The following is a 16,444-nucleotide window of genomic DNA, read 5'->3' on the forward strand; positions in this document are numbered from 1 at the left end:
TCTATCTATCTATCTATCTCTCTATCTTTATATCTAGCATTATAACTCTAATTATTACATTTTATTATTTTCAGGTATCAACACAGGATCTGACTTATTGGTATTTGAGGGCACAGAGTTAAAATTAAACCCCACATGTGCTGTCTTTATTACCATGAATCCTGGATATGCAGGACGATCAGAGCTCCCAGACAATCTTAAGGTATGCTTCATTATTAGATTGTTGGAGTGAAGATGTAACTGTATGGTTTTAGGTCATTCTTATTACAATAACTACGTACTGGTACATTTAGTATCCAGGTGTGGATTTCCTTTTTAGGATGAAATGCGGTGCATTTATTTAAAAAAGATGTGTTGTTTGTGGGTGGTTTATAGCAATCTGATCTGTTGCAACAGGGTGAGTTATATCAATGTGATCTGTTACAACAGGAATTAATTGAAAAGTTAAAACAACATCTTTTTAGCCTAGGTGGAACTTTACTTTTTTTTAAAAATGTACCAAACGATACCTTTTCAGTGTTCAACTCAGAATTTTTTTAAAGTCGAGTGGGAAGAAATTGTAGGTGGGTGGCACCCCTTGTATTGTGATCAAACTCTTCAGCTGGGTGGTTACTTAAAACTTTCGGGTGATGCACCCAGCTAAAATGGGCTGGGGAGAACACTGCTCTTGATTGTCTTTATTTTACTAGCATACTGCGGTTGATAACATACAGCTTACTTACATCACATTAAGCAAAATCATTCACTGTTGTATATAAGAGAAACAGCTACCTGAGAAATTTTCCTAACTACTACCAAGTACTGCTGTGCTGATCCTTTGATGCAGTCAGTGTTTTAGTTTGTTGATGTTTACATCATTACTTTAGTAAAATATGGACTGATTGGAAAAAAGCGGAGAACCAGAAAATTGACACTTCCAATGGAGTCAAATAAGACTTTAGCTTTGTTCGTTTTTGAGAGATTTTTCTATCTTCTTTGCAGCAAAACACATTTTAGAAGTTACATTAAAGATGAACTTTAATGCGTCAGCTTTTAGATAGCACTTTTGCAATGGTTATAATTTTGTACTACAAGTTCACTGATTGATTTACCTATTGCCCGGTGTTGCTTGTTTAGATCACTTTTCAAATTTTTTATTGCATGAATTTTTCATATATTAGAATATTTCTAACATAAGATTATATAATTAATGACAAATCCTCTTACATTGCTGATTGTCATGAAACTTTTTTTGCTTTAAAACAGGCTCTGTTTAGAACAGTGGCCATGATGGTTCCTGATTATGCCATGATAGCAGAGATAGTTCTATACTCCTGCGGCTTTGTCACAGCAAGGCCCTTATCGGTGAAAATTGTGGCAACGTATCGGCTGTGCTCTGAGCAGTTGTCATCTCAGCATCACTACGACTATGGTATGAGAGCTGTGAAATCAGTGCTGACTGCGGCAGGAAATTTGAAGGTACAAACAAACATGTTTAAAGGAAAATCTATTCCTGTTGGATGGTAAACTGTTTTACTGTATTGTTTTTTAAAGTATATATTGGCCCAATAAACTTTTATTTCACAACTTTACTTGTGGTTTTTAGTCCACATTTTTGGATGCTGTAATAATGTACTAAACTTTTTTTTATACCTGCTGAGACATCCCAAACTCCTCAATATGCAAACAAATGATGGCAAACCCAACAACAGCAATCATTAGTTGTAAGGTAAAGAACACACTACAGTGTTCAAGAAGAGCAAGAAAAATTTATATTTATATTTAATATATTTAACATTTTTATAAATTTATATTTATTCTGGCATCTTCAGCATATCCAACATGTCTTCTCCTTATGGTACTTCTAATCATATTGTTACTTTATACACAAGTAGATTATAGGAGAAGGGGTACCATAAGACTGTCAAGACTAGTTTTTCCCAAAACCCTAAATTATGAATATGCAAGAAAGAGAAAAAAGACAGGGAAAAGTTTTTTTTTACCATACAACAATAAACATTTAATGATCAAATTGAGGTTGGACACCATGTAAGGTGACTTCTAGCTCAACAGAGATCAACTGCACTATAGTGACAGGTTAATAGTTCAAACACAGCCTGGTGATGTTCTTTAAGGGAGCGTTAGAGATGTATTGATTTTAACAGAACATCTCTAACATTCTCTGGCTTTTTTCTCTTTGTTACTTTATACACAACACCAACAAGCAGTTGAAGGTGAAAAGCACAACTTGTTAATGCTGGAGGGGAAGCAAACAATGCAAGGGCCCCATTATTTTTATGTTCAGAGTAGGAATATCTAAAATGCTATTTTGTTAAATTTGGCTGTTAGAGCTATGCATTCTCAAAAAAATTTTTTCCTGAAATCGCAGTGGAAATTTGACATTGTGTCGGGAGAAATATAAACAGTGCTAGACTAGGCTGAGCAACCATAAGAAATATATACGCCAATTTCCTCCATGCTCCTGCCTTTCCCTTTCCAGTAGCAGACCATACAAACTCAGTATATACAGGAATAGGTTAATGTATAACATAATATTGAGAGTGTGGTGTACAAAGTTGATTTTAGTAAGTCAAAACTGTCAAAGGAATGAGGTTGTCTGCCAATGGTGCAGAAAGGAAAGTTTGGAAAAAAGAAATAGAGACTCCTTTTCCTGTACACTGTACATTGATAAAAAAAACATGGTGTCACATATAAACATCATAGGTATATATTTTTTATATAAAGTATAGGTATTTCATAGGTATAACGTTTTTTTTTTGTATCTATAATTATTCATTTAACTTGAAAAATCTATACTTTTTACTATTAATTATTCTTTAGTATAGAAAAATTGTTGTATATTAAATCCCAAATTTATGTATCATGTATCATTTGAAATATTAACATATTATTTGAAACATGTATCATATAACTATGATTCATTTTCTTTACACAGCTTAAATACCCTTCTGAAAATGAAGAGATTTTGCTGTTGAGATCAATTATTGATGTAAACCTTCCAAAATTCCTGTCCCATGATCTCCCTCTTTTTGAGGTAAGACATTACATGCTGATTGTCAACATAACATATCTGACATATAACTTTGTGTTTTGATTAATATCATGTGTTTTGTGTTTTGGTTATGCAGTTGACCCTCGTTTATCATGGGGGTTAAGTTCCAAAACCACCCATGATAAACAAAGATCTGCGATACATCATCTGGATGATACATAGATCTGGATATCTAACTTTCCTCAACTGCACGAATAGCCAGCAGTGAATCACAATTGGTTGTGATTGGCTGCTGTCTATTTGTGCAGTCAATTGTAATGCCTCATTCAATAAATCCAAAGAATGGGGCAGGAGAGGACTTGTTCCTCCTTTAACGCCCAACATCCCTACACTGAGCTTTCTAATACGACATCACAGAGTTTGCAGAAAACCCGGTAGACCGGAACACGATTTTCGAACCGCAGTAGAGAGGGGGACTACTGTATGTATAAACCCATCTGTCTTTAAAGCACACTGCTTCCTTCTTTTTAGCATATGACTAAACACCTAGCTCAGTGATCTTCCTGGACCTTTTTAGCTGGGCGCCTGGCGCTTTTCAGTAACCACCCAGAAGCCTTTGGGTGGTTACTGAAAAGTTGGGTCACAATACAGGGGCTGCAAGCTTCTTCCCATCCAGCTTAAAAAAAAATTGGGGTGAAAATAGTGCAACCTTACCTTCAGTCTTGCACAGTTGTATGTGGATCCTCTCCTGGACTGATTTGCTTACTCTGAGTTCACTGTCAGTGTCTCAGCAAAATCCATTCCTGCTTTAAATTATAAACAATATTCGATGGTATAGGTAGCATGCTCAAATAAGCAACTGTTCTCAAATACAGCGGTCGCCAACCGGGGGTCCATGTCCCCATACAGATTGCAGGCTCAGGGTGCTGGGTGGGTTGTGTCTCTGGATGGGTTCTGGCATCATGATGTCACTATGGTGGAAGTTTCTTCCCCTTTCAGTGACACATGGCTCCCCCCGCATGCACGTTCCAGAGTCTGTAAATTTAGTGGTCTGTGAGCTCCAAAAGGTTGGCGACCACTGCTCTAATTACATCTTTTATTCTTTTTTTTCTTTAGGGTATAACATCTGACCTTTTTCCAGGGGTTAAACTGCCTAAGGCCGACTATCAGGTTTTCATGGACGCTATAAAGGAAAATTGTGAACGCATGAATTTACAAATGACTAGCTTTTTTGCAGAGAAGATTTTGCAGATTTATGAAATGATGATTGTGCGCCATGGATTTATGATTGTTGGGGAACCCTTTGGAGGGAAGACCTCTGCTTATCGAGTTCTGGCAGCTGCACTGAATGACATATGTGAAAAGGTAAGCATGGCAAAAAAACATTTAGAATGGTCCTGATGAATAATAATGTTTAAAAAAAACCCTTAACACAGCATAGAAACCGAATTATATATTAGCATGTCTAGATATGTAAAAAATAGTATTACCATGAGTACCTATTTCAAGTGGCCAAGGGAGGTTAGTCTATGCTAGTGTTTTTCAACCTTTTTAAAGTGCTTTATATCAATCAGTTATGATGGACTAATGTAAGTAGTTGTATTACATATAATTATATAGCTTTTTTTGTATAGGGAATTGGAAAGCACCATGTAGGTATTAGGGGTGTGCCAAGAGAGATTTAACATTGCAATGGAATCAGACATCTGCAAAAAAAAAAAAATTAGGAAAGGTAGAAAGAAAAAACAGTCTTTGTCACAGCACGGAAATTATAGTGATAACCTTCTTTGAGTTAGGAGAATAAACATTTTCAGCATTTAGCATTTTCTTTCACTTTTATTTATGGTTGCATATTTTAACTTTCATTTGAAAACTTGATTTCTTTTAGGGCCTCTTGGATGAAAATAAGGTTCAAATTACAGTGGTAAATCCAAAGTCAATAACCATGGGTCAACTTTATGGGCAATTTGACCCTGTGTCTCATGAATGGTCAGATGGAATACTGGCGGTCAGCTTCAGAGCATTTGCCTCTTCAACAGTAAGTAATGAGCGTTTTAGTTATGTATTTGTAATATAGGTGAATGCAGGGGTAAGTACTATTGACATAGATATAATAAAATTCTCCAAGGCTGGAAAGGATTCACTTTCAATAGTGAAGCTGGGTGAACCAGCAAGCCTGTAATGGATCTGGTCCAGGATTCAAAACATTTGCTAGCAAATAGAAAATTTCTTTAAAGAAATCCATTCCAGGTTTGCTGGAACTATTGAAAAGTGTATCCTCTCCAGCCTTGGAGAGCCTTTATAAATCAGGCTCATTTTGTCTAGTGGTAGACAGTTTAGAAGAAAAACATACTGATTTCCACTCCTCACTGCGCATGCAATTTTTTTTCCATTATTGAAAGGGCTCATTCTGTGCATGCCCCAAATTTGTTTTTAAAAACGGTATTGCATTAAAAAAATATTACATTTTTACCCTTTTGTCTACCCTTTAATGTAAAGTAAAAAATTTTGAATTTAGGTCTGCTTTTTTTTTCATCTTTTGTATCTGTAGATGATTCATAAATCTTATATATTAGGCTTTAAACATGCGCAGTGAATCTGACATTCAGCAAACATTTTCATTATTTTATTGACAAAGATTCATTCACCAGTAGGGAATGTTTGATGAAAGTCATATTCATGGCTGTCTAACTGGATCCCTTAGTCTACCAGCATCTATACATACATATAAACTTTAGGCTCCATTTATAAAACAGGAAATTTGACATTTCTTCAAACACTCCTTGGTGGGAATCAATTATTGCCATTTAAACACATATCCATGAAAGATATCCACACGGGAATATTTGATTCCCTGTTTTATAAAGGGAGCCCTTTGAATATCAGACAGAATATTCATAATACATAATACAAGTTTTTGATATTTGCTCATTCAATGATTTTTTTTTATATTGCAGACTCCAGATAGGAAATGGCTGATTTTTGATGGACCAGTAGATGCTGTATGGATTGAAAACATGAATACAGTTCTAGATGACAATAAAAAATTATGTTTAATGAGCGGAGAAATTATTCAGATGTCTCCTCAAATGAGTCTAATTTTTGAGCCCATGGATTTAGAAGTGGCTTCCCCTGCTACAGTAAATATATTTTTTTCTTAAATGTTTTATTTTGTTTTTTTGCTATCTAAAAAAAATCTATGTTGTTTCAGAAAAAATAGTTCAATTAGATTGTTATTTTATTTTATTTATTTTTTTTTTGCTTTAATTAACTAATTCATTTTTCATCATCATCACATTTATCATATCTATTTTTTTTTGTTTTATACTTTTTTAACTATTCTCAAGCAGGGTAATGGCTGTCAGCCCACAAAAGCCTGTTCTATGTTTTAATGTTATCTAATAATGTTATCTTTTGTTTTTTAGGTATCCAGATGTGGTATGATTTATATGGAGCCCACAATGCTCGGTTGGAGGCCACTGATGGTTTCCTGGATCAATCTTCTCCCTGCAGGGCTCAGCAAAATGCATAAAACTTTTATTGAAGGATTATTTGATAGAATGGTTCCCCCGTGTCTACAGATGATTCGAAAGTGTGCCAAGGTACTTGTTTCTTCTAGATACAGCATAGATATTATTCATTGGGGAAGTGGAATTATAAATTACTCCAGTATAGCCAAACCCAGATGGGGACTGGTAACAAACAATTTACCTTTAGTTAGTTACCTGCTGTTGGTGACAAAATCACTGCTGCAAGCCACAGCATTGGATCACCCCCATCAGGTGAAATAAGTAGATGATACTTCATACACTTCCACATTTTTTATGGTGTAAATAAATGAATAAAATATAAATGTCTAGATAGATAGTTTTCTTTGATTGCCTATTGTTACTTTTAAGAAAAAAGTTTTATACGATGGGGTGCTGAGAAGTTCCTGGCTTTGCCCAGAGAGAAGAGAGCCAGAGTTTTGTAATAACACATTTATTCAACATATTCCCCCCTGAGACTGATGCACTTGGTACAGCGTAGTTGCAGCTTTTCTAGACCAATCAAATAAAAGTCCTTTAGTTGAGCTGCAAACCAGCTCTCAGCAGCATCTTTGACGTCAGAAATGTCCTCAAAATGTTGCCCTTTCAGGTGTTTCCTCAAATTTGGGAACAGATAAGAGTCCGAAGGGGCCAGGTCAGATGAGTAGGGGGGATGGTGGACCAATTGGAAACCCAGGGTGTTCAATTTGGGAGCCAAAACATTGGACGTGTGCGTAGGTGCATTGTCCTGCAAAAAAGGATTCCTTTGGTCAACTTTCCACTGCATTTCGTCTTAATTGCCTCCTTAAGCTGGTTCAGGAGGTTAGCATAATACTGTCCAGTGATACTAGAGCCCTGAGGTACGTAGTCCACCAACAGAATATTGTCTTTATCCCAGAAAACGGACGCCATGACTTTTTTGGCTGAATCCTGGTTCGGAACTTCTTCGGCCATGGGGACCCGCTGTCTTAACATTCCTTTGACTGTTTCTTGGTTTAAGGATCATAGATGTGGAGCCAGGTTTCATCCTCAGTCACTAACCTAGCCAAAAGTCCTGTGCAGCTTCAAAATGGACCAAAACGGCTTTGGATGCTTCAACTCGTTCTTCTTCTGATCACTGTTCAAACATTTCGGCACCCACTTCGCTGAAAGCTTGCGCATGTCTAGGATAGTAATGATAACAAACCCAACACGTTCCCGTGAGATGTCAAGTATCTGGGCTATCTTTTTTGTGGATATTCGCCGGCCCTCAATAATCAACTCATGGACAGCCCAGTCTTGAAATGAGATATCCGGGTTCTGACAGTGCTGTAGGAAGGACACTTCTCCCCCAGTGTTTGTGACATCTCAGTTTAAATGTACTTTGCTGACTTTCTCTGGAGAAACAAAAACTTCATGACGGCCCGTAACTCCAACGACATGAAAATTGCTTGTGCCTCTGCCATCACAGCTTCTCACTAAAAGAAAAAACAGTTTTAAGAATTGCAAAGACCTGATATTTGCACAGTTACATACTAAGATATTGGGCTGTCATATGCCCCCACACTAATTTTTCTATTTTATCTGGAAGGGGGCAAAGCCAGGAACTTCTTAGCACCCCCTCGTACAGAGGTATTTTCCCGTTTCTTTGAAATCATTAGTGCTACTCACATTTTCGGCCTCACATACCTCAACCCAATTTAAAAAATTCACCTACAGTTAGATACTTACCAGTACACAGTTTGTGCTCTTTTGTGTGTTACTTTTAAACTTCTTGCATGGGTCATAAATTGGCATTCCCTCTTATTTGGGGCAAATTGCCTACTCTATGCAAAAGTTTTAATTGCCTCCATAATGTGTCTGTTTTTAAACTACAGTAAAATAATCGGCCTGTTACAAAGCATAGCAAAGTTATTTGCAAAAAAAGGGTTTTCTGTATTATTTTTCTTGGTAGGCAAAAAAAGAATACATTTTTAAAAAAAAAAATATATATAAACCATATTTTTGGTACAAAAAATGGAAATAAAAAATGAATAGAAAAATAATTGCTTAGAGGTAGGGTTGCAAGTTTATATAGGTTTAATGGTATATCAACAAATGAAAACTGCGGGTTATCATACATTGATATTGGCTTACTACTGGTATTTTGTAATAGGAAGTTGAAGGTCATCACAGCACTGGGTTTACTGTGGCTGGTAACCAATGTAATCAAAGGATGATCAGGGCTCCATTGTCATGTGAACAGTGGTCAGTGTTCCCATTAAATGGTGATTGTAATGAGTGGTTTACAGTTTTATGTTTAAAATACCCCCTACCTGATTAAAACATACCATGTCTTTTACGCATTTGCTTTGTTTCCTAGGAATTATCATCAACCTCTGACACAAATTTAGTCAGATCTCTAATGAATCTCATGGACTGTATGTTAGATGAGTTTGCAGATCCATCTGCAGTTCACAGCATGAATGAGAGAGACATTTGTTCATGGCTAGAGGTAAGTGGCTCCTTAATGACAATTGCAAAAAGTTAACAAATTCATTGGACCTGATTTATTTGAGTTTCCCCAAGGCTGGAGTTTCTCCAAGGCTTCACTAATAAAAGGATACACTTTTATTAGTGAAGCTGGGTGATTCAGCAAACCTGAAAAGGATTCCTTCAAAGTCATTTGCGATTTGCTAGAAAATGTTTTGAATCCTGGACCAGATCCATTCCAGGTTTGCTAGATCACCCAGCTTCACTGATGAAAGTTTATTCTCTCCAGCCTTGGGGAGCTTTAATAAATCAGAGCCATTGCACAAAGAAAATAACAGAACAAAATACCCGAGACATAAATTATTTAAAATATCCAATATCCAAACCAAAGTTGTTTTGGTTGCCAATCAGTTTATAACTTTTCCCAAAATTTCTTGATTCAAGCCAAAGTTATATGCTGGCTACAAGTAGGCAGCTTTTAAAGTTGCTGAGTAGTGGCATGACGGGTAACAGACTCAACTGACTTAGTGAACATATGTTCATTCAGGCACCAGAACAATGTACGTATCATTTGCTGATGGATCAATCCACCATGCCTGGATCAGTCTGCCATATGACAATGACTACATAGCACGATACCTTAAATATGTAGCAGAAGAATTGCTATAACTTTTGGTACTCTCAATAAATCAATATTGCTTCTGTTTGAAGGGCATATTTTTGTTTTCAATGGTCTGGTCTATTGGAGGAACCTGCACAGAAAATGACCGTCTAAAATTTGACAAACTCCTGCGAGAAATCACAGATGGACCCCTCAGTGAGGAGACAAGAACTCGATTTAAAATTCTTCATCCAGTGGATCCTCCTGAGAAACCCTTTACAGTTCCCATTCCCAAGGAGCACACAGTGTACGATTACCGCTTTGTGAAGGAGGTCAGTGGATATGTTAAATCATCGGATTGTTATTTGATTTATCTATGTACAAATGTTTTCTGACCATTTTATAATGATCAAATACCATTGGATTCTACCACAACTAAGAAAAAAATATCCAAGATGAAGTTGTCTTCTATGATACAGTAAATGTTTTTGGTGTCTGGTGTGGCCTTTTTACAAGAGTGTTTTTTTCAGTGCTATGCTTTACAACAGGGCTTTAGGCTGCATACACACATTCAATAATTATCATTGGGAATGATTTTTCATGATTCTTTCCAACGTCAAAAGTCTGAACGAACCCTGTTCATACAGCGCCGTTCTGCTATTTGGAGAGGAGAGGGGGTAAAACGATGTACACACTCCAGATTCTCATCTTATAGCAGCCCTGGGGCGATTATCGGCTGGGAATCATCTGATGTGTGTACATAGCCTTACTAGAACTTGTCTGTGACTCACAGAACAGGTGTTTTCTTGTCTGTGTATGTGAACAGAAGAGCAGTAAAGTGGACTTTTCTCTAAAACTTACACTTTACTTTAAATCTTTGTAGCTATTTTTATGTTCCACCTGTTCGATTATTTTACCTAGAGGAGGATGTTTGACAGGTAAATCACGCAGCCTCATGGGATACCCACATCAAAGTTTCCACATACCTGCGGAATTCAACACATGAAGCAGAAACAGCGCATGATCCCTTGCGGTCATACATGAGGCATCATTAGGGAGCATTCCAAACAAGCAAATTACCCGACACCTGATCATGTGCATAGAGTTGTTCTATAATACAGCAAAAGTATTTGGTGTCTTGTGCAGTCTTTTTCAGATCTCATTCTTGTTATGCTTTAATTTCTAGTTCTGTCATTTGGCATGTAAAATATATACTTGTACAATTTCAGGAAACTGGAAGATGGGAACTGTGGATACAAGATCTGAGCTCAGTGCCACCTATACCACGTGATATGATGTTTAATGAAATAATTGTGCCGACTTTGGATACAATCAGATATAAGGCACTAATGAAGTTGCTAACAACACACCAGAAGCCGTCTGTATTTGTTGGGCCCACAGGTACTGGGAAAAGTACCTACATCATTGTAAGTAGTTATGTTTTATGTCTCTTTTATTCTGAGAATTTTAGGTCATTCAATTTGTGTCAATTGGTGATTTAGAGGCTGAGGGGAGAAGAAAGACAGAATGTGACAAGAGCACAAGCATCCAACACACCTAGTAAAGTGTCCGATGTGAAGGTCTTTCTGGTAGCTTTTCACAAAACTAGTCTTTAAGAATGACTAGTGACTTCTTTTACTGGAGATTTTTTGTGGCGTTTTTTTTTTGCAGTGCTATATACACATCTTCTTCTAAAGAGAACCATATATAGCAAGGTGGCTCAGTGGTTAGCACTCTGGCCTTTGCAGCGCTAGGTCCTAAGTTTGAATCTCGGCCAGGATACTACATCTACATGGAATTTGCTGGTTCTCCCTGTGTTTGCGTTTGCATGTTTCCTCCCACATCCCAAAAACATGCAGTTAGATTAATTGGCCTCCCCCCAAAATTGACCTTAGACTATAATTAAGATTAACATACATAAAGACATTAACATATAACTGAGATAGGGACATTAGATTGTGAGACTTTGTAAAGTGCTGCGTAATATGTCAGCGCTATATAAATACTGATAATTTAGAATTCAAACCCTCCTTAGATTTTCAATTTTGTTGTGTTGCAGCCTGCGACTAAAATTGTTCAAATTTTTCTTTTTTTTTCTCCATTAATTTACACTTAGTACCCCATTATGACAAAGTAAAAAACTGAATTTTAGAAAATGTTGTAAATTTAATAGCAGAAAATGTAATTTATGTTTTGATATTTTCGTCTTCTAGGATTTCTTGCTTAATAAATTGGACAAAGAGACATACAAACCTTTGTTAATAAACTTCTCAGCTCAGACAACAGCAGCTCAGACTCAGAACATCATAATGTCAAAGCTGGATAAGAGAAGGAAAGGCGTCTATGGTCCTCCACTGGGAAAGAAAACGGTAATACTTTGTTTGCCTTAATGTATCCATAATACTCAAGGAATGATTTCTTTGTGTACCACTGTAGCTCTTTCTCTATATATAAATTGGTTTGATAAGTCTACTGAAGTCTGTCTGTGCACGTTCATAGTAAAACAACCCTATTTCCTGCACCCTATCAGTTTAGCTGAAAAGTGCAACTGAACTGAACATTCAGTCTGAATTGCTAGGGAGGGTTATCATTATTGTCAGGGTTCTTATAGTGTCACGTATAACAGGGAGGGGAGGGTAACAGAAGGTCTATATACTACTAGGCCTCAAATGACTAGGGAAAAGGGAATGGTCACCCCTTACAGACACCCTAATCTGGCCATAACTCCTAACCATATGAGCATCCCCTGATGGTAGGAATGCTCATACTCTGGAACCTAGGCCCTACTAGCCCTGTATAACCCTGGCAGTAGTGTCTGGCTTAAGACTGCTGGTCCCTTCCCCTATGAAGGACCCAGTGTCTCCCTGAGGCCTAGTAAACAACTAAATAACACACAACACCAATACACCAAAACACCAAAAGTAAAGCAACTTATATTATAGCAGATTTCAACAGGAACTCTGAATGGCGCAACACTCCAGCTATTCAAAACCCAGCAGTAAATATCAACCGCACAGCATGAAGTGTGAGGCCAGACTAAATGGAGGAGCAGTAATGACCAGCAGCTGCAGCTGATGTAAGGGGAGTGGTCATTACAAACAACAACACAGAAACAAGTAAAACCAAAGAGGCTGTCAGATAATCTCACATGCAGCTTGTCTGACAGATCCTCAAACTTCTGTCACGGAAGGGACCGTGACATATAGGCCACCGTGCTGCCCAACTGATGGAGACAAGTAAGGGGTATACAGGTAGATTTGAGAGTCATCTGCAAACTGATGGTACTGTAAATCAATAGAGGATATGAGATTGCAGAGTGAGGAGGTGTACAGAGAAAAGAGAACCAGTCCAAGGCCTGACCCTTGGGTAACACAAAGGAGAGTTGGAGGATTTACCATTGAAAGAAACTTGAAAGTTCATTACATTAGAATATTATGGCTTGCCTAAGCAACACTTTTAATTTCAGAAGGAAAAAGTATCTCAGAAAAAAATGTCAGATTCAATAGCTATGCAAATTCTGTTTTCAGAAAACAAGATGGCAGCCCCTACAAAAATAAGACAACACATTTTACAGTGCAGCCTAGCAAGGTTAGATGACACCGTGCACTGTGTGTTAATAAAGTATGTAAAACACGGAAGAGATGAACTGCTTTACATTGGAGAACCAGCAATGCTTTGTACTATAACATACTAGTACTATAAACAGTATATTTCCAAAAATATATTTTGGTAAAATCATATCGTGATGGTGTTATATATAAAAATAATGCATTTTTAGCCCTCCAAAAAGAGTTCAATTTCAAGATTAGAATTAAGGAAGAAATCCCTGGTTTGACTAATATGTTTCCCAATTCTCAGGTACGTCTTCCCAAGTGAATACGCAATGCTGACACCGCAAATTATACACAGTACCATGGCAGTCTACAAGGAAGCAATGAAAAACCTTCTGCCCACACCTACAAAGTCCCATTATTTATTCAATCTTCGAGACTTTTCTCGTGTCATTCAAGGAATTTGCTTGTCACGTCCTGAAACAACCGATTCGCCTTTATTAATTAAGAGGCTATGGGTTCATGAGGTAAGTCCAATGAACCTGCAAATTACTTTTTTGTCTTTTAGAAACTTTTACTCAAAAAGGGTAAATAAGTGATAGGCAAGTGTTGAGAGTTGACATTTACTACTGTCTTGTTCTAAGTAAATTAATTGCTAATGTTACTTTTATATTCTCAAAAAATTCAAAATTGGTTGGATTTTTAAGCCATTTGTGTTGGAAGAGCATTGAGCTGGCAGAAGTAGTCCTACTTATTCACCTAAAAGGTCCGCTTTAAATGTTCTTATTGATATAGTATTTTTTCTGTATTTTCTCTAGTGTAGCTGCATGGGTGGTATGCTGGTTGAAATTTGGTATGGAGGGGCACACTGGGACTCTTTGCTGCCAAGATGCTCAACAGGAAAGCTCAATAGCTTCCAGAAATACATACTATGTGCTCTTACAAGCTCTTGGACCTTTTAGAAAGAGATTTCTTTAGAAGACTTTTAGAATGCCTTAAGGTTTATTATTAAAATATTGGACCTGATTTAACTAAGCTCTCCAAGGCAGGAGAGGATACACTTTTATCAGTAAAGCTGGGTGACATAGCAAATCAGGAACGGATCTGGTCGAGGATTGAAAACATTTGCTAACAAATAGCAAATTCCTTTAAGAAATCCATTCCAGGTTTGCTAAATCACCCAGCTTCACTGATGAAAGTGTATCCTCTCCAGTCTTGGAGAGCTTTAATTATTCAGGGTCATTGCTGGTAGGATAATTTAGTAATACGCTGAATGATAATGTTGTAGAAGTGTTAAAAGGAAAAAAAGGCGTAATAGCTGCCTTCTTGTTCTAAGAAAATTTGGTGAAAATGTTATTTGATTATAAAATGTCAAAGCTTTATTAAAAAAAAAATATATATACTACTTTTCTTCCACCAACAAAAGTGTTTTTACATTGTAATTAACATTAGCATCACTATCAGCTCTATTTATACAGCAGGGAACCTGACATTCCCTCAAACATTAACGGGTGGAGAATCTTTCAGGTCCATGTGTTTAGATGGCAGGAGTTATTTCTCCACCATTGTATGTTTGAATGAATGCCAAATTTCCTGTTTTATAAATAAAACCTTATATGCTGTTCAGTTACTACGGTAATAAATGATTATGATGTGGCAAATATTATTCATGTATTTTTTTATCATTTTGTGCTGCATAGAAATAACAGAAAGGAACCAACCATCCTAGCACTGAATTTATTAATGAACATTTCAAGCTGTTGTACATCCGCTAGCCTTGTCTGCAGATTTGTTTAAAAGAATATATTGTTTTTTTCATTTCGTAGGTTCTTCGGGTTTACTACGACCGACTTGTTGATAATGCGGATCGATCTTGGCTTGTGGGATATATTGAAGAAGTTGTGAAAAGCCACATGAGAGAAGATTTTCATCAACTGTTTCAGCATCTAGATTTTAATAAAGATGGCAAGGTTGAGGAGGATGACTTGCGTAGTCTAATGTTCTGTGATTTCCATGACCCTAAGAGGGAAGACACAAATTACAAAGAAATAACTGACGTTGATTAACTTTGTTTAGTGGTGGAAAGCCATCTGGAAGAGTTTAACAACATTAGCAAGAAACCTATGAATTTGGTTTTGTTCCGCTTTGCCATAGAACACATATGTAGAATCTCTCGTATTCTGAAACAGCCTCGTAGCCATGCCTTATTGGTTGGCGTCGGTGGAAGTGGCCGTCAGTCAGTCACCCGATTAGCAGCTCAAATGGCTGACCAGAAACTTTTCCAAGTGGAGATCTCAAAGAGCTATGGTATTACCGAATGGCGGGAGGACTTAAAACTAATTTTGAGACAGTCTGCTGAGGGGGAAATGCAAGGAGTTTTTCTGTTTACAGACTCACAGATAAAGAAAGAATCCTTCTTGGAAGACATTAATAATTTACTTAATGCAGGAGAGGTTCCAAATCTTTTTGCACCTGATGAGAAACAAGAAATTTGTGAAAGAATGCGACAGATAGACCGGCAACGAGATAAACTAAAACAAACTGACGGTAGCCCTCTTGCTCTTTTTAACTTGTTCATTGACCGTTGCCGTGATCAGCTACACATCGTCCTGGCAATGAGTCCAATAGGAGATGCATTCCGAAACCGACTCAGGAAGTTTCCAGCTCTTGTTAACTGCTGTACAATCGATTGGTTTCAGGTAAAAATCATTAACAAGCCATTCTGTTCACTTTTCCAATGACCTACGCTCCATATCTCCCCTTCTATTGTGTGATACTTCCCCCACCTCCTGGATTGTAAGCTCTTCGGGCACGGTCTTCTCCTCCTCCTGTTTCACTGTCCGTCGTTTGCAACCCCTATTTAATGTAAAGCACTGCATAATATGATGGTGCTAAATAAATCCTGTTTATTATTATTAATAATAATAATAATAATAATAACCTTGGCTTATCCCTTGTAAATGACACTTTAATTTGTTATTTAATGAATATTCTGTTTTCTAGACCTGGCCGGAAGATGCACTTCAAGCTGTAGCAACACGCTTTTTAGAAGATATTGAAATGTCAGAAGAAATTAGGAACGGTTGCATTGACATGTGTAAAATCTTCCACACCTCTACGATTAACCTTTCTGAGAAGTTCCGCATGGAGCTGCAGAGATATAATTATGTTACACCCACATCTTATCTGGAATTAATCTCTACATTTAAAACACTGCTAGAGAAAAAACGATTGTAAGTATTAATTACCAATCCAGGCAGATCATTTAATTATGATGAAGCCTAGAGCCAGAAAAATCACCACTGCAGTGGCAAAGAACATT

At 37.1% G+C, this 16,444-nt stretch overlaps 1 protein-coding gene across 1 annotated transcript in view; it reads left to right on the plus strand.

Annotated features, from left to right (window-relative positions):
- The window catches only part of DNAH7 (dynein axonemal heavy chain 7), a 93,885-nt gene that overhangs the window by 41,994 nt on the left and 35,447 nt on the right, over positions 1-16,444 (plus strand). The window contains 14 exon segments of the mRNA XM_072422174.1: positions 75-202; positions 1,246-1,458; positions 2,936-3,034; positions 4,109-4,357; positions 4,881-5,030; positions 5,950-6,132; positions 6,418-6,594; positions 8,861-8,992; positions 9,682-9,903; positions 10,801-10,998; positions 11,785-11,954; positions 13,430-13,649; positions 14,949-15,821; positions 16,126-16,355. Of these exon segments, the coding sequence (XP_072278275.1) occupies positions 75-202; positions 1,246-1,458; positions 2,936-3,034; positions 4,109-4,357; positions 4,881-5,030; positions 5,950-6,132; positions 6,418-6,594; positions 8,861-8,992; positions 9,682-9,903; positions 10,801-10,998; positions 11,785-11,954; positions 13,430-13,649; positions 14,949-15,821; positions 16,126-16,355 (3,244 nt within the window).

Source organism: Pyxicephalus adspersus, chromosome 1 (genome assembly GCF_032062135.1).
Source record: "Pyxicephalus adspersus chromosome 1, UCB_Pads_2.0, whole genome shotgun sequence".
NCBI lineage: Eukaryota > Metazoa > Chordata > Amphibia > Anura > Pyxicephalidae > Pyxicephalus > Pyxicephalus adspersus.